Consider the following 15,300-nt stretch of genomic DNA (forward strand, 5'->3'; position numbering starts at 1 on the left):
GAGGGTTAGGTAGGCAACTGTTTGAGCAGGAGTGTTAGGTAGACAACTGTTTGCACTTAGTTTGACATAGTTAGGCTACCGGTGTATTTTGTTTTCCATTTTTGACTGTGCCAACATTTCCACCAGTGGCCAATAATATATTACATCTATTTTATTTCAAAAGCAGACATTGGAAATATCCGTGTTACACTGAAACTTAGTGGAGTTACTTAATGAGTTACTTTTCCTGACAGAATGCAATACTTATAAAAACATCAGTGAAACATACATGCATACATAAATACACAAACAAACTGAAAATTAATGGAGGCTTTCTTCAGTTCATCAGCCCACCCCCACTTCTCAGTTCACACATCCACCCCACCCCCACCTACCTCCCTTTGTGGAGTTTCTGCAGGCTGAGCTATGGCCATGCCCACCTGAGGACCACCAATCGTGTAAACGGTGCTCATTGACATGAAATTCCTGCCCATAATCCTTTGTCATGCTATTTTGCATTCCAAAGGCTCCTAGAGCTGATTGGCTAGATTTGAATCAAGGAAGATAAAAGATCAGACAGAAGAAGCTATAAATGAACACCACTTCAAAAAGTCAGATTACTAAACTCACCTTTTTAAGGCTGCCACTGGTATGGTAGTATGCTGTATGTGTATTTCACCAACAGTACAACTATACTGTAGTTCATTCTTCAGAGATTTTCACTGAATTATTGCATCAAAGGATAGTGTAACCGATTTTTTTTTTTCCAAAACAGAACTAAAATCAGAAATGTCTGGATTTACTGAACCTTCACAACTGCCCACTTCAGTGAAGAAGGAGATAAAAGAAGAAGAATTTGATGATTTCCTACAAGAGTATCTGTCTACATGTAAGACAGTGGAAGAAAAGCCTGGACTGGAATATGAATGCAAGGCCGAAATGTACACGTCTTCCATCATGACCTTGAAAGAAGAAAACTGTTCACCAATGGAAATCAAAGAGGAAGAAGAATTTGATTCAAGAGAATATGGTCACTTCGCCTCTTCACCTACAAGTAAGTTGCTTGTTTATTGTTAGGTTTGTGTATATTTACAAAGCATGAATTTTAGAGAATTGCCAACTTGTGCTTTACAACGTGAGACTTATTCAATGAACATAAATACTGTGGGTATATTTTAGTCATGGGATAATATCTGCAGTCCTTTACAATTAAAAGAGAGAAAGCATCTGCCATAATTTTTTTCTCTAATTCTGTAACTCAATTGTGTGTGCATCTCTCTTTACATTTACATTTAGTCTCTTGGTAGACACTTTTATACTAAGTAACTTCCAAGTGATTTCTATCAAATAACCAATATGTCAAAAAACATATCACAAATATGTACCAGTGTTGTAGAAATTACAGCCCTGATAGAGGAGGAGAGAGAACATATTGCTGAACTTTATTTATAATATTTTAGGACACATTCAAAGGATCCAAGCTAACAAAAGTGGAAACTCTGAGGAAAAAAGAAACAAAGAGAGACGCCAAAAACGCCCCCAGTGCAGAAAGACTTCATACCAGGAATCACATCAGCGACTGGACACCAGGAAGGAACAACATGAATGCTCCCAGTGTTTCAAAACATTTGCTAGACGTTCCGATCTTGCAATTCATCAACAAATACACACAGGAGAAAAGTCCCATCAGTGTGGTACATGTGGGAAGGCCTTCAGTCAAATGTCAAAATTCAAGATACACCAGAGGATCCATACTGGGGAAAAGCCACACCAGTGCAGTACATGTGGGAAGGCCTTTAGTTCAATGTCTGATCTCAAGACACACCAGAGGATCCATACTGGGGAAAAGCCACACAAGTGCAGTACATGTGGGAAGGCCTTTAGTTCAATGTCTGCTCTCAAGAAACACCAGAGGATCCATACTGGGGAAAAGCCACACCATTGCAGTACATGTGGGAAGGCCTTTAGTTCAATGTCTGATCTCAAGACACACCAGAGGATCCATACTGGGGAAAAGCCACACAAGTGCAGTACATGTGGGAAGGCCTTTAGTTCAATGTCTGCTCTCAAGAAACACCAGAGGATCCATACTGGGGAAAAGCCACACCAGTGCAGTACATGTGGGAAGGCCTTTAGTCAATTGTCTAATCTCAAGAAACACCAGAGGATCCATACTGGGGAACAGCCACACCATTGCAGTACATGTGGGAAGGCCTTTAGTTCAATGTCTGATCTCAAGACACACCAGAGGATCCATACTGGGGAAAAGCCACACAAGTGCAGTACATGTGGGAAGGCCTTTAGTTCAATGTCTGCTCTCAAGAAACACCAGAGGATCCATACTGGGGAAAAGCCACACCATTGCAGTACATGTGGGAAGGCCTTTAGTTTAATGTCTAATCTCAAGAAACACCAGAGGATCCATACTGGGGAAAAGCCACACCATTGCAGTACATGTGGGAAGGCCTTTAGTTCAATGTCTGATCTCAAGACACACCAGAGGATCCATACTGGGGAAAAGCCACACCATTGCAGTACATGTGGGAAGGCCTTTAGTAAAATGGCTAATCTCAAGATACACCAGAGGATCCATACTGGGGAAAAGCCACACCAGTGCAGTACATGTGGGAAGGCCTTTCGTCAAATGTCTGCTCTCAAGAAACACCAGAGGATCCATACTGGGGAAAAGCCACATCAGTGTACTTCATGTGGAAAGGCCTTCAGTAAAATGTCTGATCTCAAGACACACCAGAGGATTCATACTGGGGAAAAGCCACACCATTGCAGTACATGTGGAAAGGCCTTCAGTCAAATGTCAAAATTCAAGACACACCAGAGGATCCATACTGGGGAAAAGCCACACCATTGCAGTACATGTGGGAAGGCCTTTAGTTCAATGTCTGCTCTCAAGACACACCAGAGGATCCATACTGGGGAAAAGCCACACCATTGCAGTACATGTGGGAAGGCCTTTAGTAAAATGGCTAATCTCAAGATACACCAGAGGATCCATACTGGGGAAAAGCCACACCAGTGCAGTACATGTGGGAAGGCCTTTCGTCATATGTCTGCTCTCAAGAAACACCAGAGGATCCATACTGGGGAAAAGCCCCATCAGTGCAGTACATGTGGAAAGGCCTTCAGTAAAATGTCTGATCTCAAGACACACCAGAGGATCCATACTGGGGAAAAGCCACACAATTGCAGTACATGTGGAAAGGCCTTCAGTCAAATGTCAAAATTCAAGACACACCAGAGGATCCATACTGGGGAAAAGCCACACCATTGCAGTACATGTGGGAAGGCCTTTAGTTCAATGTCTGATCTCAAGAAACACCAGAGGATCCATACTGGGGAAAAGCCACACCAGTGCAGTACATGTGGGAAGGCCTTTAGTCAATTGTCTGTTCTCAAGAAACACCAGAAGATCCATACTAGGGAAAAGCCACACCAGTGCAGTACATGTGGGAAGGCCTTCAGCCAAATGTCTAATCTCAAGAAACACCAGAGGATCCATACTGGGGAAAAGCCACATCACTGTTCTCAATGTGTAAAGGCCTATAGTAGGATGTCTTATCTCAAGAAACACCAGAGGACCCATACAAATGTTGTGCTCCCCTGATAAGACATAATGGAGTATCACTTATTGAAATATTTTTAAACCACATGTGATGTACATGATGAATTATTATTTCTTAATATTTGAAACGTGTGTTTGGGTAGAGATTAAACCATAAATCGAATAAGAAAAAGAAAAAAAACTTGAAGTCAGTGTTTTTTTTTACGTATGTTTGTGTGTGTGGGTCTGGGGGGTGAGTGTACTACAAAATGTAATCGAAAAATAGCAGTTGGCGCTTTTCACGAGAAAAAAAGTATGTGCAAGGTTTCTAGATATAAAGCCTAACCTTATCTGAAGGCTGTGGGCTCAAAGATGTGTTGAGTGTCAGAGATGGGGGAGGGGGAGACTAAATGTATCTCCATTCTTCAATATAGGGAACTCTGTATTTCTTCTGTGAAACATTCTCATGTCAAATATGGAAGAGAGTCAGAGGTGTGTCTGTGTGGGTATACAATATATAATGGACAAGCAGTATTTGGCGCAAAAAAAAGTGTTTGTGCGAGCTTCCTAGACTCATGGCCTAAACGGCACCTAATATGAAGGCTCGGGGCTCATCTTCAGCTCATAGATGTGCTAGTGTCAGAGATGGGGGAGGGGGAACTAAATGTCTCTCCCATTCCTCATTATAGGGAACTGTATTTCTTCTGTGAAACATTCTCATGTCAAATATGGAAGAGAGTCAGAGGGAACTGTCGTATTGTTGACAGAACAAGTGAGAAAGGGACATCACATGTATGGATTAAGTTAAAAAAGGAACACACTTTCTCAGATATTCACATTTACCTGTGTGCCATCCCCTTTCAAATACTACAATAAAAAATTATAATCCATAATAAATAAGAGTTCCCTATATACGCCTGTATGACTCTAAAATTATAATCCATGAGAAATATAATTACTATATATCCCCGTATGACTCAGAAATTATATTTTTTCCAGTTCTGCTGATATATCTCCCTAAATAGTCAACACTGCACTTTTAATACCAAAATTGGAGCATTTTTCGGAATCATGAAAGAAAAGAAAATTGTCCAAATTTTCAAAGAGAGGGAGAAATGTTTGCATGTTCACAAGGGTTTCCTCCACATAGAACCCCAACACAAAAACATGCAAAAGAACAGAAAAGGTCGCTCCCTGTCCGTCTCTGACCAAGATTGGACTGAACACTTGGCCTGGTCCCAGGGCGCCGAAAAAAAGGCTGCCCACTGCTCCTGGCTGCCTTGAGGAAGGACAAGGACTTTAAAGGCAGAAGGCAAATTTCACCGGCGACCTCATCAGCATGCGTGTGTGTGTGTGTTTGGGTCCTGTGTCGCTGCCAAACGCATGTGTGTGGTGTTGTGTGTCGTGCTGTGTGACAATAAAATATGACTTTGACTTTGAAATACCACCGAAACAGCATCAGTGGCATTACAGTTGACAACAATTTAGAGAAGCTCTTCTGCAATATTATTAAGAGACTTATGCCATTACTTCTTGAATAAAAGGTCCTCAGTTGTTTTCAGATTGGTCTCGTGCCAGAGCACAGAACCACTGATCATATTAATGTGCTACAAACACTTGTAGATAGGTATGTACACAATAGCAATACAGGGGAAATATTGTCATGAAATGGAATAGGAGGGAAACCTGTACATCAACAATAGGTGCTGTGTAAAGAAGAACTTGCTACTTTAGACAGACCTAAAGAGTTTGACAAGGATGTCAGCTTAACTCTAATTCTATTTAAATATGAACAAATTGGAAACATCTATTTTTTCCAATTTTTTTCAGTGAGGCTTCAAACTGGTATGTTTGTCTGATATCATACTCACTCTCTATCCTTATATCAGTATTAGAATACATAAACATATACAAACAAAACACATTCAGACATAAATACTCACACAAATATAAGGCTTTGGGAAAGATTGGAAGCTTTAGACAGACCAAAGGAGTTTGACAAGGATGTCAGCTCAACTCTAAGTAACTATTTCAATATGAACAAATTGGAAACATCCATTGAAAAATGGTGCAGGTGTCCATAAATCACTGATGATCAGTGATGCCGTGGGCATTTGAAGTGCAGGCATCATTTGTATGGTGTTTATGTAACTCTTTTCTTACATGTTTATATTATACTGACTGCTGGTAAAACTACATGTAGTTACTCTATGTTAATGTGTGATTAGTGGGAGTACTGAATGTATTGGGGTAACTGTCTGGAGACAATAGCCCTCATTTATAAAATGTTGAGGAGACACCATCCTACATTTGATTTAAGACATTTTCTGAAATGATCGTAGGCAGGGGTGGCCCTAGCACATTTGGCGCTCTAGGCAAGCTTCACTCCTGGCACCCCCCCCCGAAAACGGAATTGCAACTTTCAAACGCTATTTTGGCCTGTAAGACTGCATTTCTTTCATCGCGACGATGAACAAACATTAATTCAGGAACAAATCGCTGAGAAAATGTCACGCCTGTGCTGGACTACGCTCCGGCCACGCCCCCTGTTCAACTGTTTATGGACACACACACACCTCCACGTCATCTTCCCAATCGCCTGCAAATAATGTTTTCTTAGTCTTCTAAAAGTGAATCTAAAATGATATAACAAAAGTATGTATTATCATAATTTGTTAAATGTAGCTATTATGTAGTTATTAAGCATTTTGGTGTATTTGGACAGCCTGACATTTTTTTATTCCAAGATGCATAGCTCTTGATTAGTTGAATCATGTCTAATTAAACTGGCTAGCTCGCTCCACCAAAACTGTCCAAATTTGATTACTCAAATTTTTATGACGCAAAATGACGCAAATTGCGGTACAGCTGAACTTTAATTGATGTTTCGACTGAATGGCAATAACAAGGGACGTCACAAGTCACTGGCTAGCTAGCGTTAGCTAACTAGCAAGATTACATACAATCCATTCACTAAAGTTGACAATACAACACTTGGATTTTTACCAGTATTCCTCACTTGTTGACAAGTTTCCGCGTTTGGCTTCCTTAATGGGTGTGCTATGCAACGAGTAAGATATGTGTAGTGTTGTTGCACTGGCTATTGGCTTTATATGTGCGCCCCTATTTTAATCATGTCTTTTTTGTATAATGTAGAATAAATGGACATATCATTTTTGATATACCCACCTCTGTAAAATCCTTAAAGAACTATGTGACAGGGAGTAGGAAAACTTTCAATGATAAGGTAGGCTACATCTTTTCTTCTTAACTCCACTAAAGTGCCGGGGGCAATTCACGATTTCGTGAACGTTTTCTTATCTGGAATTCATTCTAGGCTAGAACAGGATTGATGGATTTACCTTTCTCCTTGGCACGTTTCTCTTCTTCTTCCTTTCTTTTCTTCTTAAATTGCGCCCCGGATGGCTTTTGCCTCTTCATTATTTTGTTCTTCAAAGTTTCTTGAACACATACACACTCTAACCTAACGCCTCACTGTGCTAGCATGTTCTGACAACACCATGGACGTAGGCACCCCTTCCGTTTTCGATTTTTGGCTCATTTTACCCTAATGTTAGATTTTTTTTTTTATGTCAAAATATTGGTTGGAGATATAGAAGGGGGCGCAAAAAAAACTCTGTCCAGCAAAATAAAAACACAATTCTTTTTTTGCTGGGCGCAGTTTTTTGCGCCCCCCTCTGAGTGGCGCCCTAGGCGACCGCCTATACCTGTAGGAAAAACCGCCCCTGATCGTAGGTGTGATTCACAGAAAACGAACGTATGCACAAAAAAACACGTGTACGCCAATCCTTCGGTTATAAATCACAAATGATCGTGGAATTGTGCGCAACTGAATCTCCGCCCTCAATACGCCCCTACTTAATATAATTAGCATACTATCAACGCACAAACAGAGCGCATCCTCAATGCACAAACTCTCTGTGACAATGGCAAGCAAGAAAGAAACATGTAAAAAGAAGAATTGTAGTGAGGCTGAAATCGACATTCTGCTGAGAGCAGATTCGGGCCAAAACGAAAGCCTGTCTACTGGCGTAATGGCAAAAGCAAAGTATGTAACATGGTAGTAGACACGTCTCCAATGCACCAGCGGCCGCACCTAAGGCACGAGCAGCACCAGAAGCCGCATCTGCGGCAGCAGCACCTGCTGCACCAGCATCGGGGCCTCGCCGGCCATCACCAGCTTCCTCTTCCACCCATCATGGTAGGGTATTATCCGAGGCCGTCCTTCAGACACAAAGGGACTTGAATGAGTCTGTAAGTGAGGTTGTTGCCGAACTCTGTCCGCTATAGAGGGTTCTTTGAACAAACGTGCCTAAATAAAACATTCTGAAGAATGTGAACATGTGTGCATTTATTCTTATCAACATTATGTACCTGTTGGTAGAGTTGGTGAATCAGCTCCCGTCTTCTCAGCGCAGTGATGTGCGAGTTTCAGCCAGCTGGAAAGGGAGGGTGATCATCTTGGTCCATGCGCATTTTGTCTTCTCCTAGCTCTATGCCATTGCTTAGACAGATGTTGTGTAGCACACAACAGGCTAGGATGATCTGGCAAACCTTTTCGGGGTCATATAGCAGTCTCCCTCCCGATGCATCCAAACATGCATCCACCTTCCCTTCAGTATGCCTATGCTGTGCTCCACTACCGACCGTACACGGGCATGTGCTGTATTGAAGTGGGCTTCCTAGGCTGTCTGAGTGTGTGCAGTCGGGGTGAGAAGCAATTGGGAACCCTGTTTTACGCAGGAAATCCTCTTTCACATTTTGCTGTTCCTGGGCATGGTATGGAAATCTAATCAATTGCGGAAATAGAGGGATAATACCGCAAAGAACATCGGGCAAAATTCTGCTTAATGATGACTGGGATATACCCGACTGGTCTCCAATTTCTCGTTGGAACGTTCCTGTAGCCAGGAAGCCATAAAACCTGAACCTGAACGGGTATGGCCTGGTTGCATCTGATGCGTCTCTGTAGACGAGGGCCCATTTGGGCACAAAGCTCTAACAGAGCCGTTCTTGGCAAGCGATACCTGCTTATCAGCCATATATCATCCTGTGTCAAAAAGTCTGCGCGATCACGAAAAACCCTTTCTCTCCTTATTGCGCAGTTATCAATATCCTCTAACAACGCCAATGCAGCCATATCTCCTACTGAAAACTAAGCCACTATTCGACTTTTTATAAGCTATAGATTGAGCGAAATGTTTTACACTTGTGGAATTAAAAATGAATACCTATTAGACGTGAATTTCATTCATTCTGTGAATTATTGTAATTGTTTTATTGATTTTATTGATCAAAACATTAATTTGGACTTTCGCCATTAGCCCTAATGGTGACGGTGGTGGTGACGATGATGATGATGAAACTGCGTGTCAGTGCTCGGAGAGTTCCGAATTCCTGCAGTACTCCAGTATTGCCACAAGGAAATATACTTACGCGATATACAGTACCGGAACCTTCTTGCCAGGGCCCGGTTGCGGTTCAGCAACACTTCGATCCCGAAACTAGCTCCCTTTATTGGAACTCGAATATAAACACTTCTGTTATTTTGCCTGATCAACATGACATTTCAACCCTGATCTTGGGGAGGAAAACTCGTCCGCCGCGACGTTTCAGAATACGAACTCTCAGGGGCTTATTGCAGATACAAGACATTTCTCCGCCCCCAACGCATGTACAGTGAAGCAAAATATTACTACCTTTATAAATGACCCCCAAGAATTTAGAAACAGAAAAGGGGTGGGTTTCCTACACATAAACATAAGAAGTCTGTTGAGCCGTCACAAACTTGACCACATTAATATTTTAGTAAACCAAGCAAACCCTGACATATTGGTCATATCTGAGACATGGCTACACAAAGATATAGAAGACCAAACAGTGTATATTCAGGGATATAATATTTACAGATCTGATAGGACCAGCAGGGGTGGTGGTGTAGCTATCTATGTAAAAAGCACTTATGCTGCTACTATTTTAAACGCTGTATCTATCCCAAAATGCTTTGAACTGATTTCCCTAAAAATTGACTTTGGGTACAATAATTCCATTATTGTCATTGGAGTTTACAGGCCCCCTAGTGCCCTGACTATGGCCCTAAACAAGATGGCAGAACTTCTTATGCCTTTTTTGACTCAGTGTCAGGCTTTTTCTCAGGGATTGAACCCGAGATGCTGGATCTGGGGAACCAGCGCTTAGCCCAGTGTGCTAATGAGAGGACCCAGTTGCAGGATGTTGAAAAGGATTGTTTATTACAAAACAGCGGTAATCCAAAACACAGGAGAGCAGTGGAAAATCCAAAAACAGAGAAGATACGAATCCGGGGCAAAATGCCATAAACTAAAGAAGCTACTAAAAGTGTAGCTATCAGCGGAACTACGCCCTAGCAGCGAGAGGCGATGCTTGAGAGCAACGCGACAAAAAGCAGTACGAGAACTGCACAGTGAACGAACCTTGAACTCACACTAGGCATAGCGAGGAAAACACTAACGACCCGATGAGGGCCACAGAGATTAGCCAGGAATTTATACCCTAGCTAATAGAGGGAAGTGACAATCACAAAAACGTGAGACAGGTGAGAGCACACAATGGGGAACAGGTGAGAACACAAATCACAATGGGGAACAGGTGAGGGCACACAAAGACAACAAAGGCACATGTGGACACAAATGAGTTCATGATGTCCCTTTGGCCACCAGAGGCCGCCAATGTGCCAAATGGTTGCCCAAAGTCGTGACAGAAATTGGGTGATTTTAATTTAGATTGGTCAACGGATGCCTCCGAAGCTCTTAAGGAGCTGTCCTCTGACCTGCATTTTACCCAACTAATTTCTGTGCCCACTCGTCCTAATCTGAAAGACTTTTCTAAATCAACCTTAATTGATCTCATTTTTTGCAACAAACCAGGTTTTAGACTTGGGGATCAGTGACCATTGTCCCATAAAATGCATCCGTGACATGAGGTTGCAGAAATGTGGTTCTCGGGTAGTAATCAAAAGGAATTTTAAGCACTTTGATGAGCAGGCCTTCTTACATGACCTTTTTTACAGTGACATAGCAGATACTGTCAAAATACCTGATGTTGATCTGGCCCTAAAACATTTCACCACAGCTTTTAACTTTATAGTTGACAAACATGTTCCCTATAAAAAATGCAGGACTAAGAACAGAGTCAACCCTTGGTATTGCAATGAACTTGCAAAACTGCATTGTTCCAGGAACAAGGCATGGAACCTAGCAAGACAGACGAATGACCATGCCCACTGGTTTACATTTAGACAACTGCGAAATAAATGCACATCAGCAGTCAGGAGAGGGAAAGCGGATTTTTATTTACAAAAATTCACTGAATCGTCCAATAGACCAGGTGATTTCTGGAAAGCAATAAAAACTCTAAAAGGTGAGCACAGTACATGCCTGCCTGCTAGCATTTTAGCAGACTCCACTGTTTTAACTGAACCCTCTGACATCTGCTCTGCTTTTAACAGACATTTTGCTGCAGCTGGGCACCTTTTTGATAACACTGTCCACACTACTGATCTTCAAGCAGATCCCTGCACACCCCCCGCTATCTCAGTTCCTCTTTCAGAGAGCAGCCTTAGTCTGACAATATTAGACTCAGTCCAGGTCTGCAATGCCCTGATCAAAATTGATCCAAAGAAATCGACTGGCGATGACAAGCTCGACCCTTTCTTTCTGAAAACCTCAGCTACTGTAATTTTTCAATCTTCAATCTCTCCATAACAGCTGGTGTTATCCCTTCAACCTGGAAAACAGCCCATGTTCTCCCACTGCACAAGGGTGGTGACACTAATAATATGAACAACTACAGGCCAATTTCAAAATCATCATGTCTCTCAAAGATTCTTGAATCCTTTATTAATACCCAGCTAAAGTCATTTTTATCACTATCCTCTTTCTTGAGTCCATCTCAATCAGGTTTTAGAGCCCGACATAGCACTATTTCTGCAGCCTATCTTGTAGTGAATGATGTCATTGCTGCCTTGGACAATAAGCAACATTGTGCCGCACTATTTGTGGACCTCTCAAAGGCCTTTGACACGGTTGACCACCATCTGCTTTTACACAAATTATCACTTATCGGCTTTGACCATATGAACCTAGAGTGGTTTAAGAGTTTTCTCACTGGTCGCTCCCAATGTGTAAAGGTGGGCAAAATAACATCGCTTTTTTTAGATATTGACAAGGGGGTACCCCAAGGCTCTGTCCTTGGGCCTTTACTTTTTATAATTTATATCAATGAAATTGCCTCCACACTCACTCCACTTTCTCAGGTTCATCTTTATGCGGATGACACAGTTCTGTACTGTAGTGCCTCTCATATTGACTCTGCTATAAATAGACTGCAGCTCTCCTTCCACATGCTTGAGAAGCAGTTAAGTGACCTGAAGCTAGTCCTTAATTGTGCTAAAACCAAATGGATTATTTTTACTAAAGCTAAAAGCACTGATTTTAACAGTTTAAAACTCTGCTCTAGAAATGGTACCGCTCTGGAAAGGGCCACCAGCTACAAGTACCTAGGTATTTGGGTTGATGAGAAGCTTGATTTTAAACCACATGTGAATCAACTCGTAAAAAAGCTAAGAATAAAACTGGGCTTTTTATACAGAAATAGGTGCTGTTTTACTTTCCCAGTCAGAAAACGCATTATTGAGTCTGTTTTTATATCAGTTTTAGATTATGGTGATGTAATCTATGGGAATGCATCCCACAGCACACTAAAAACCCTGGATGCTGTATACCATTCTGCTCTGCGTTTTATTACTGGAGACCGCTATGGCACACACCACTGTACTCTCTATAACAAGGTTGGCTGGCCAGCCCTGTCTGAAAAAAGGGATGGTCATTGGAAGACCTTCATTTACAAAACAATCATTGGGCTAATGCCACTATATCTCTCCTCTCATACACTGGAACTGTAATACCCTCAATACCCGCTCCCAAAGCTGGCTTTCATTATATCTGCCACATGTTAACACCAAATTGGGGAAGACAGCCTTCTGTTATAAGGCACCCTACATCTGGAATGAGGTCCAAAAATCTTTACAGTTGTGCTCATTTATTTCACTAAGAGAATTCCTAAATCTTATCTCATGTACAACTGACTTCTCGTGCAATTATTGTAACTGTTGACTCAACCATAGTATTTTACTGAATATTCAAAATTGTTATTCATCATCGTTCCCTTGTACTCCTGTACTATTTTTTATGCATATTTATTTACTTTTTTAAATTTTAATAGTTAATGTATTAACTATTCATTGTACCCTCGGCACCATTGTAAATGAGGGTCTTATTCCTCAATGTGTTTTCCGAGGCTTAAATAAATCAATCAATCAATCAATCAATCAACAGTGCCCTCCACAATTATTGGCACCCCTAGTGAATATAAGCAAAACAGAATTGTAGAGGTTAGTTGAGTCTTGGGGTCAGAAAGTCTCCAAAACTACCATCAGACGCCACCTACATCACCACAAGTTGTTTTGGAGGGTTGCCAGAAAAAAGCCTCTGCTGTCAATCAACAACAAACTAAAGCGCCTACAGTTTGCCAAATGTAAGTCAGACTTTCAATGGGACAGAGTTATATGGTCAGATGAGACCAAAATAAAGCTTTTTGGCAACAAACATCAAAGGTGGGTTTGGCGTAGACAGAAAGATAGCCATACAGAAAAGCACCTCATACCCAATGTGAAGTATGGTGGCGGATCTTTGATGTTGTGGGGCTGTTTTTCTTCCAAAGGCCCTGGACATCTTGTTAGGATACATGGTATCATGGACTCCATCAAATACCAGCAGATATTAAATGAAAACCTAACAGCCCCCTCCAGTAAGCTTGGAATGGGCCGTGGTTGGACCTTCCAGCAGGACAATGATCCGAAAGCACACCTCAAAATCAACACAAGAATGGTTCACCGACCGCAGAATAAAGGTTTTGCCATGGCCATCACACTCCCCCGACCTAAACCCCATAGAAAATCTGTGAGATGAGCTGAAGCCGAGTCTACAAACGTTGACCTCAGAATCTGAAGGATCTGGAGAGATACTGCATGTAGGAATGGTCTCAGATCCCGTGCCATGTGTTCACCAACCTCATCACGCATTATAGGAGAAGACTCAGAGCTGTTATCTTGGCAAAGGGAGGCTGCACAAAACATTAAATTAAGGGGTGCCAATAATTGTGGCACACATGTTTTGGGGAAAAATATTTATTTAATGTCAACAGTTTTTTTTTCTTTTTAATAATTTTACTTCAATGAAAAGGGAAGATTTTTGTGAATATTTTGAGTGAAAGACCAAGAGGATAAACAGCAAAGACATATTTTTTCATAGCCTGTTTTGCTCATATTCACTAGGGGTGCCAATAATTGTGGAGGGCACTGTAGAACCTGACGTAGATATACGTCCTTTTCCACGTCTAAGATGTTTTTTATAAATCTGTACTTTGACGTGGATTTGATTGCACGAACACTCTAAGATCAAATCTGTGCGTAAGTACGTTTTATAAATGAGGGCCAATGGCTTATATGTAGTCAAGTGGGCGTCAAGCCCGTATGTGGTCGGGGCTACTGCTTGCGCCACAGTGCCCCCCTTTAAGACATACTGAACAATATTTTTCATAACTATGACGAGTACACACTATCAATAAACTGTACAAAAATATAAACACAATGTAATTCCTATACCACAAAACCAATTATTAACCTTATTTTAAACACCACATGCACTCATACAAACTACATTCTAATACATCCCCTTAAAATATATCACAGTCTCACTAGGGCACTCCTAGATGAGCACACAATAATAATAACAGAAACCACTGGGGCTATACATTCACATAAAAAACATAAAGACAATAATACAGACAATAATACAAACAATACTTATGAAAACACAAACAATAAACATCCGGTCATGTATGCAGTGTTGTGCGATATGATTCAGTCTTAAAATGTATGAAAGCCTGTGTGCTGTTGCAAAAATTTAGGGAAAGTCCCACAACAAACATCTTCTCATGAATCCCCCTGACCCTTCTTCTCGACTCCCCTCTGCTATGACCATGTTATGTGTTCCATCAGTTCCCTTCCCCCTCTGCTATGACCATGTTATGTGTTCCATCAGTTCCCTTCCCCCTCTGCTATGACCATGTTATGTGTTACATCAGTTCCCTTCCCCCTCTGCTATGACCATGTTATGTGTTACATCAGTTCCCGTCCCCCAAGGGTGAGAAACATCCATGCAGATTAGAAACAATTTAGACACACAATTCTAATCTCCCTCTGGACATGCTCCAGAACTGTGTAATATAATTCTCAAAGTTTGCAGTACTTCACTCCATACTTCCCACAAATGCCTTACTGATATACTGAAACCCTTTCCAAAATGCTAAATAAAACCCACATGGAAAAGTATGCTTACTATTTCTAGTTTTGGTCCTGTCCTCAGATATACCTCAACCCATCATAAAACCCTATCCATTATTCCAGTACCTATATTTTAGTTATCCCTTTTCATATCTATGCAGTACATGATCACCTATACAAATACACCTTTCAGTATAAGATATTCCCCAAAAGTTGTATCCTACTCCTTGACTCTTATTATAGATGCTAAAGCATAGCATTATGCTAATGTATTACCCCGAACCTCTCATAAATAGGGCGACCAAAACCCTATTTCCAAAATGTTCTCTAATACCACCCCCTTGTGCACTGACGCCCA

At 41.4% G+C, this 15,300-nt stretch overlaps 1 protein-coding gene and 1 long non-coding RNA gene across 2 annotated transcripts in view; both read left to right on the top strand.

Annotated features, from left to right (window-relative positions):
- Window positions 1-3,730, top strand: part of LOC116219792 (zinc finger protein 208-like) — a 154,649-nt gene extending 150,919 nt beyond the window's left edge. The window contains exon 4 of the mRNA XM_031563724.2: window positions 1,759-3,730. Within this exon, the coding sequence (XP_031419584.2) occupies window positions 1,759-3,601 (1,843 nt within the window). The 3' untranslated portion in view covers window positions 3,602-3,730. The remainder of the gene's footprint in view (window positions 1-1,758) is intronic.
- Window positions 3,731-3,888: 158 nt separating this feature from the next.
- LOC116219826 lies at window positions 3,889-5,099 on the top strand. The gene is made up of 2 exons (XR_004163311.2): window positions 3,889-4,030; window positions 4,284-5,099. It is a non-coding gene; the product is annotated as an uncharacterized LOC116219826 (long non-coding RNA).
- The last annotated feature ends 10,201 nt before the right edge of the window (window positions 5,100-15,300 follow it).

This window comes from Clupea harengus, chromosome 26, assembly GCF_900700415.2.
Source record: "Clupea harengus chromosome 26, Ch_v2.0.2, whole genome shotgun sequence".
NCBI lineage: Eukaryota > Metazoa > Chordata > Actinopteri > Clupeiformes > Clupeidae > Clupea > Clupea harengus.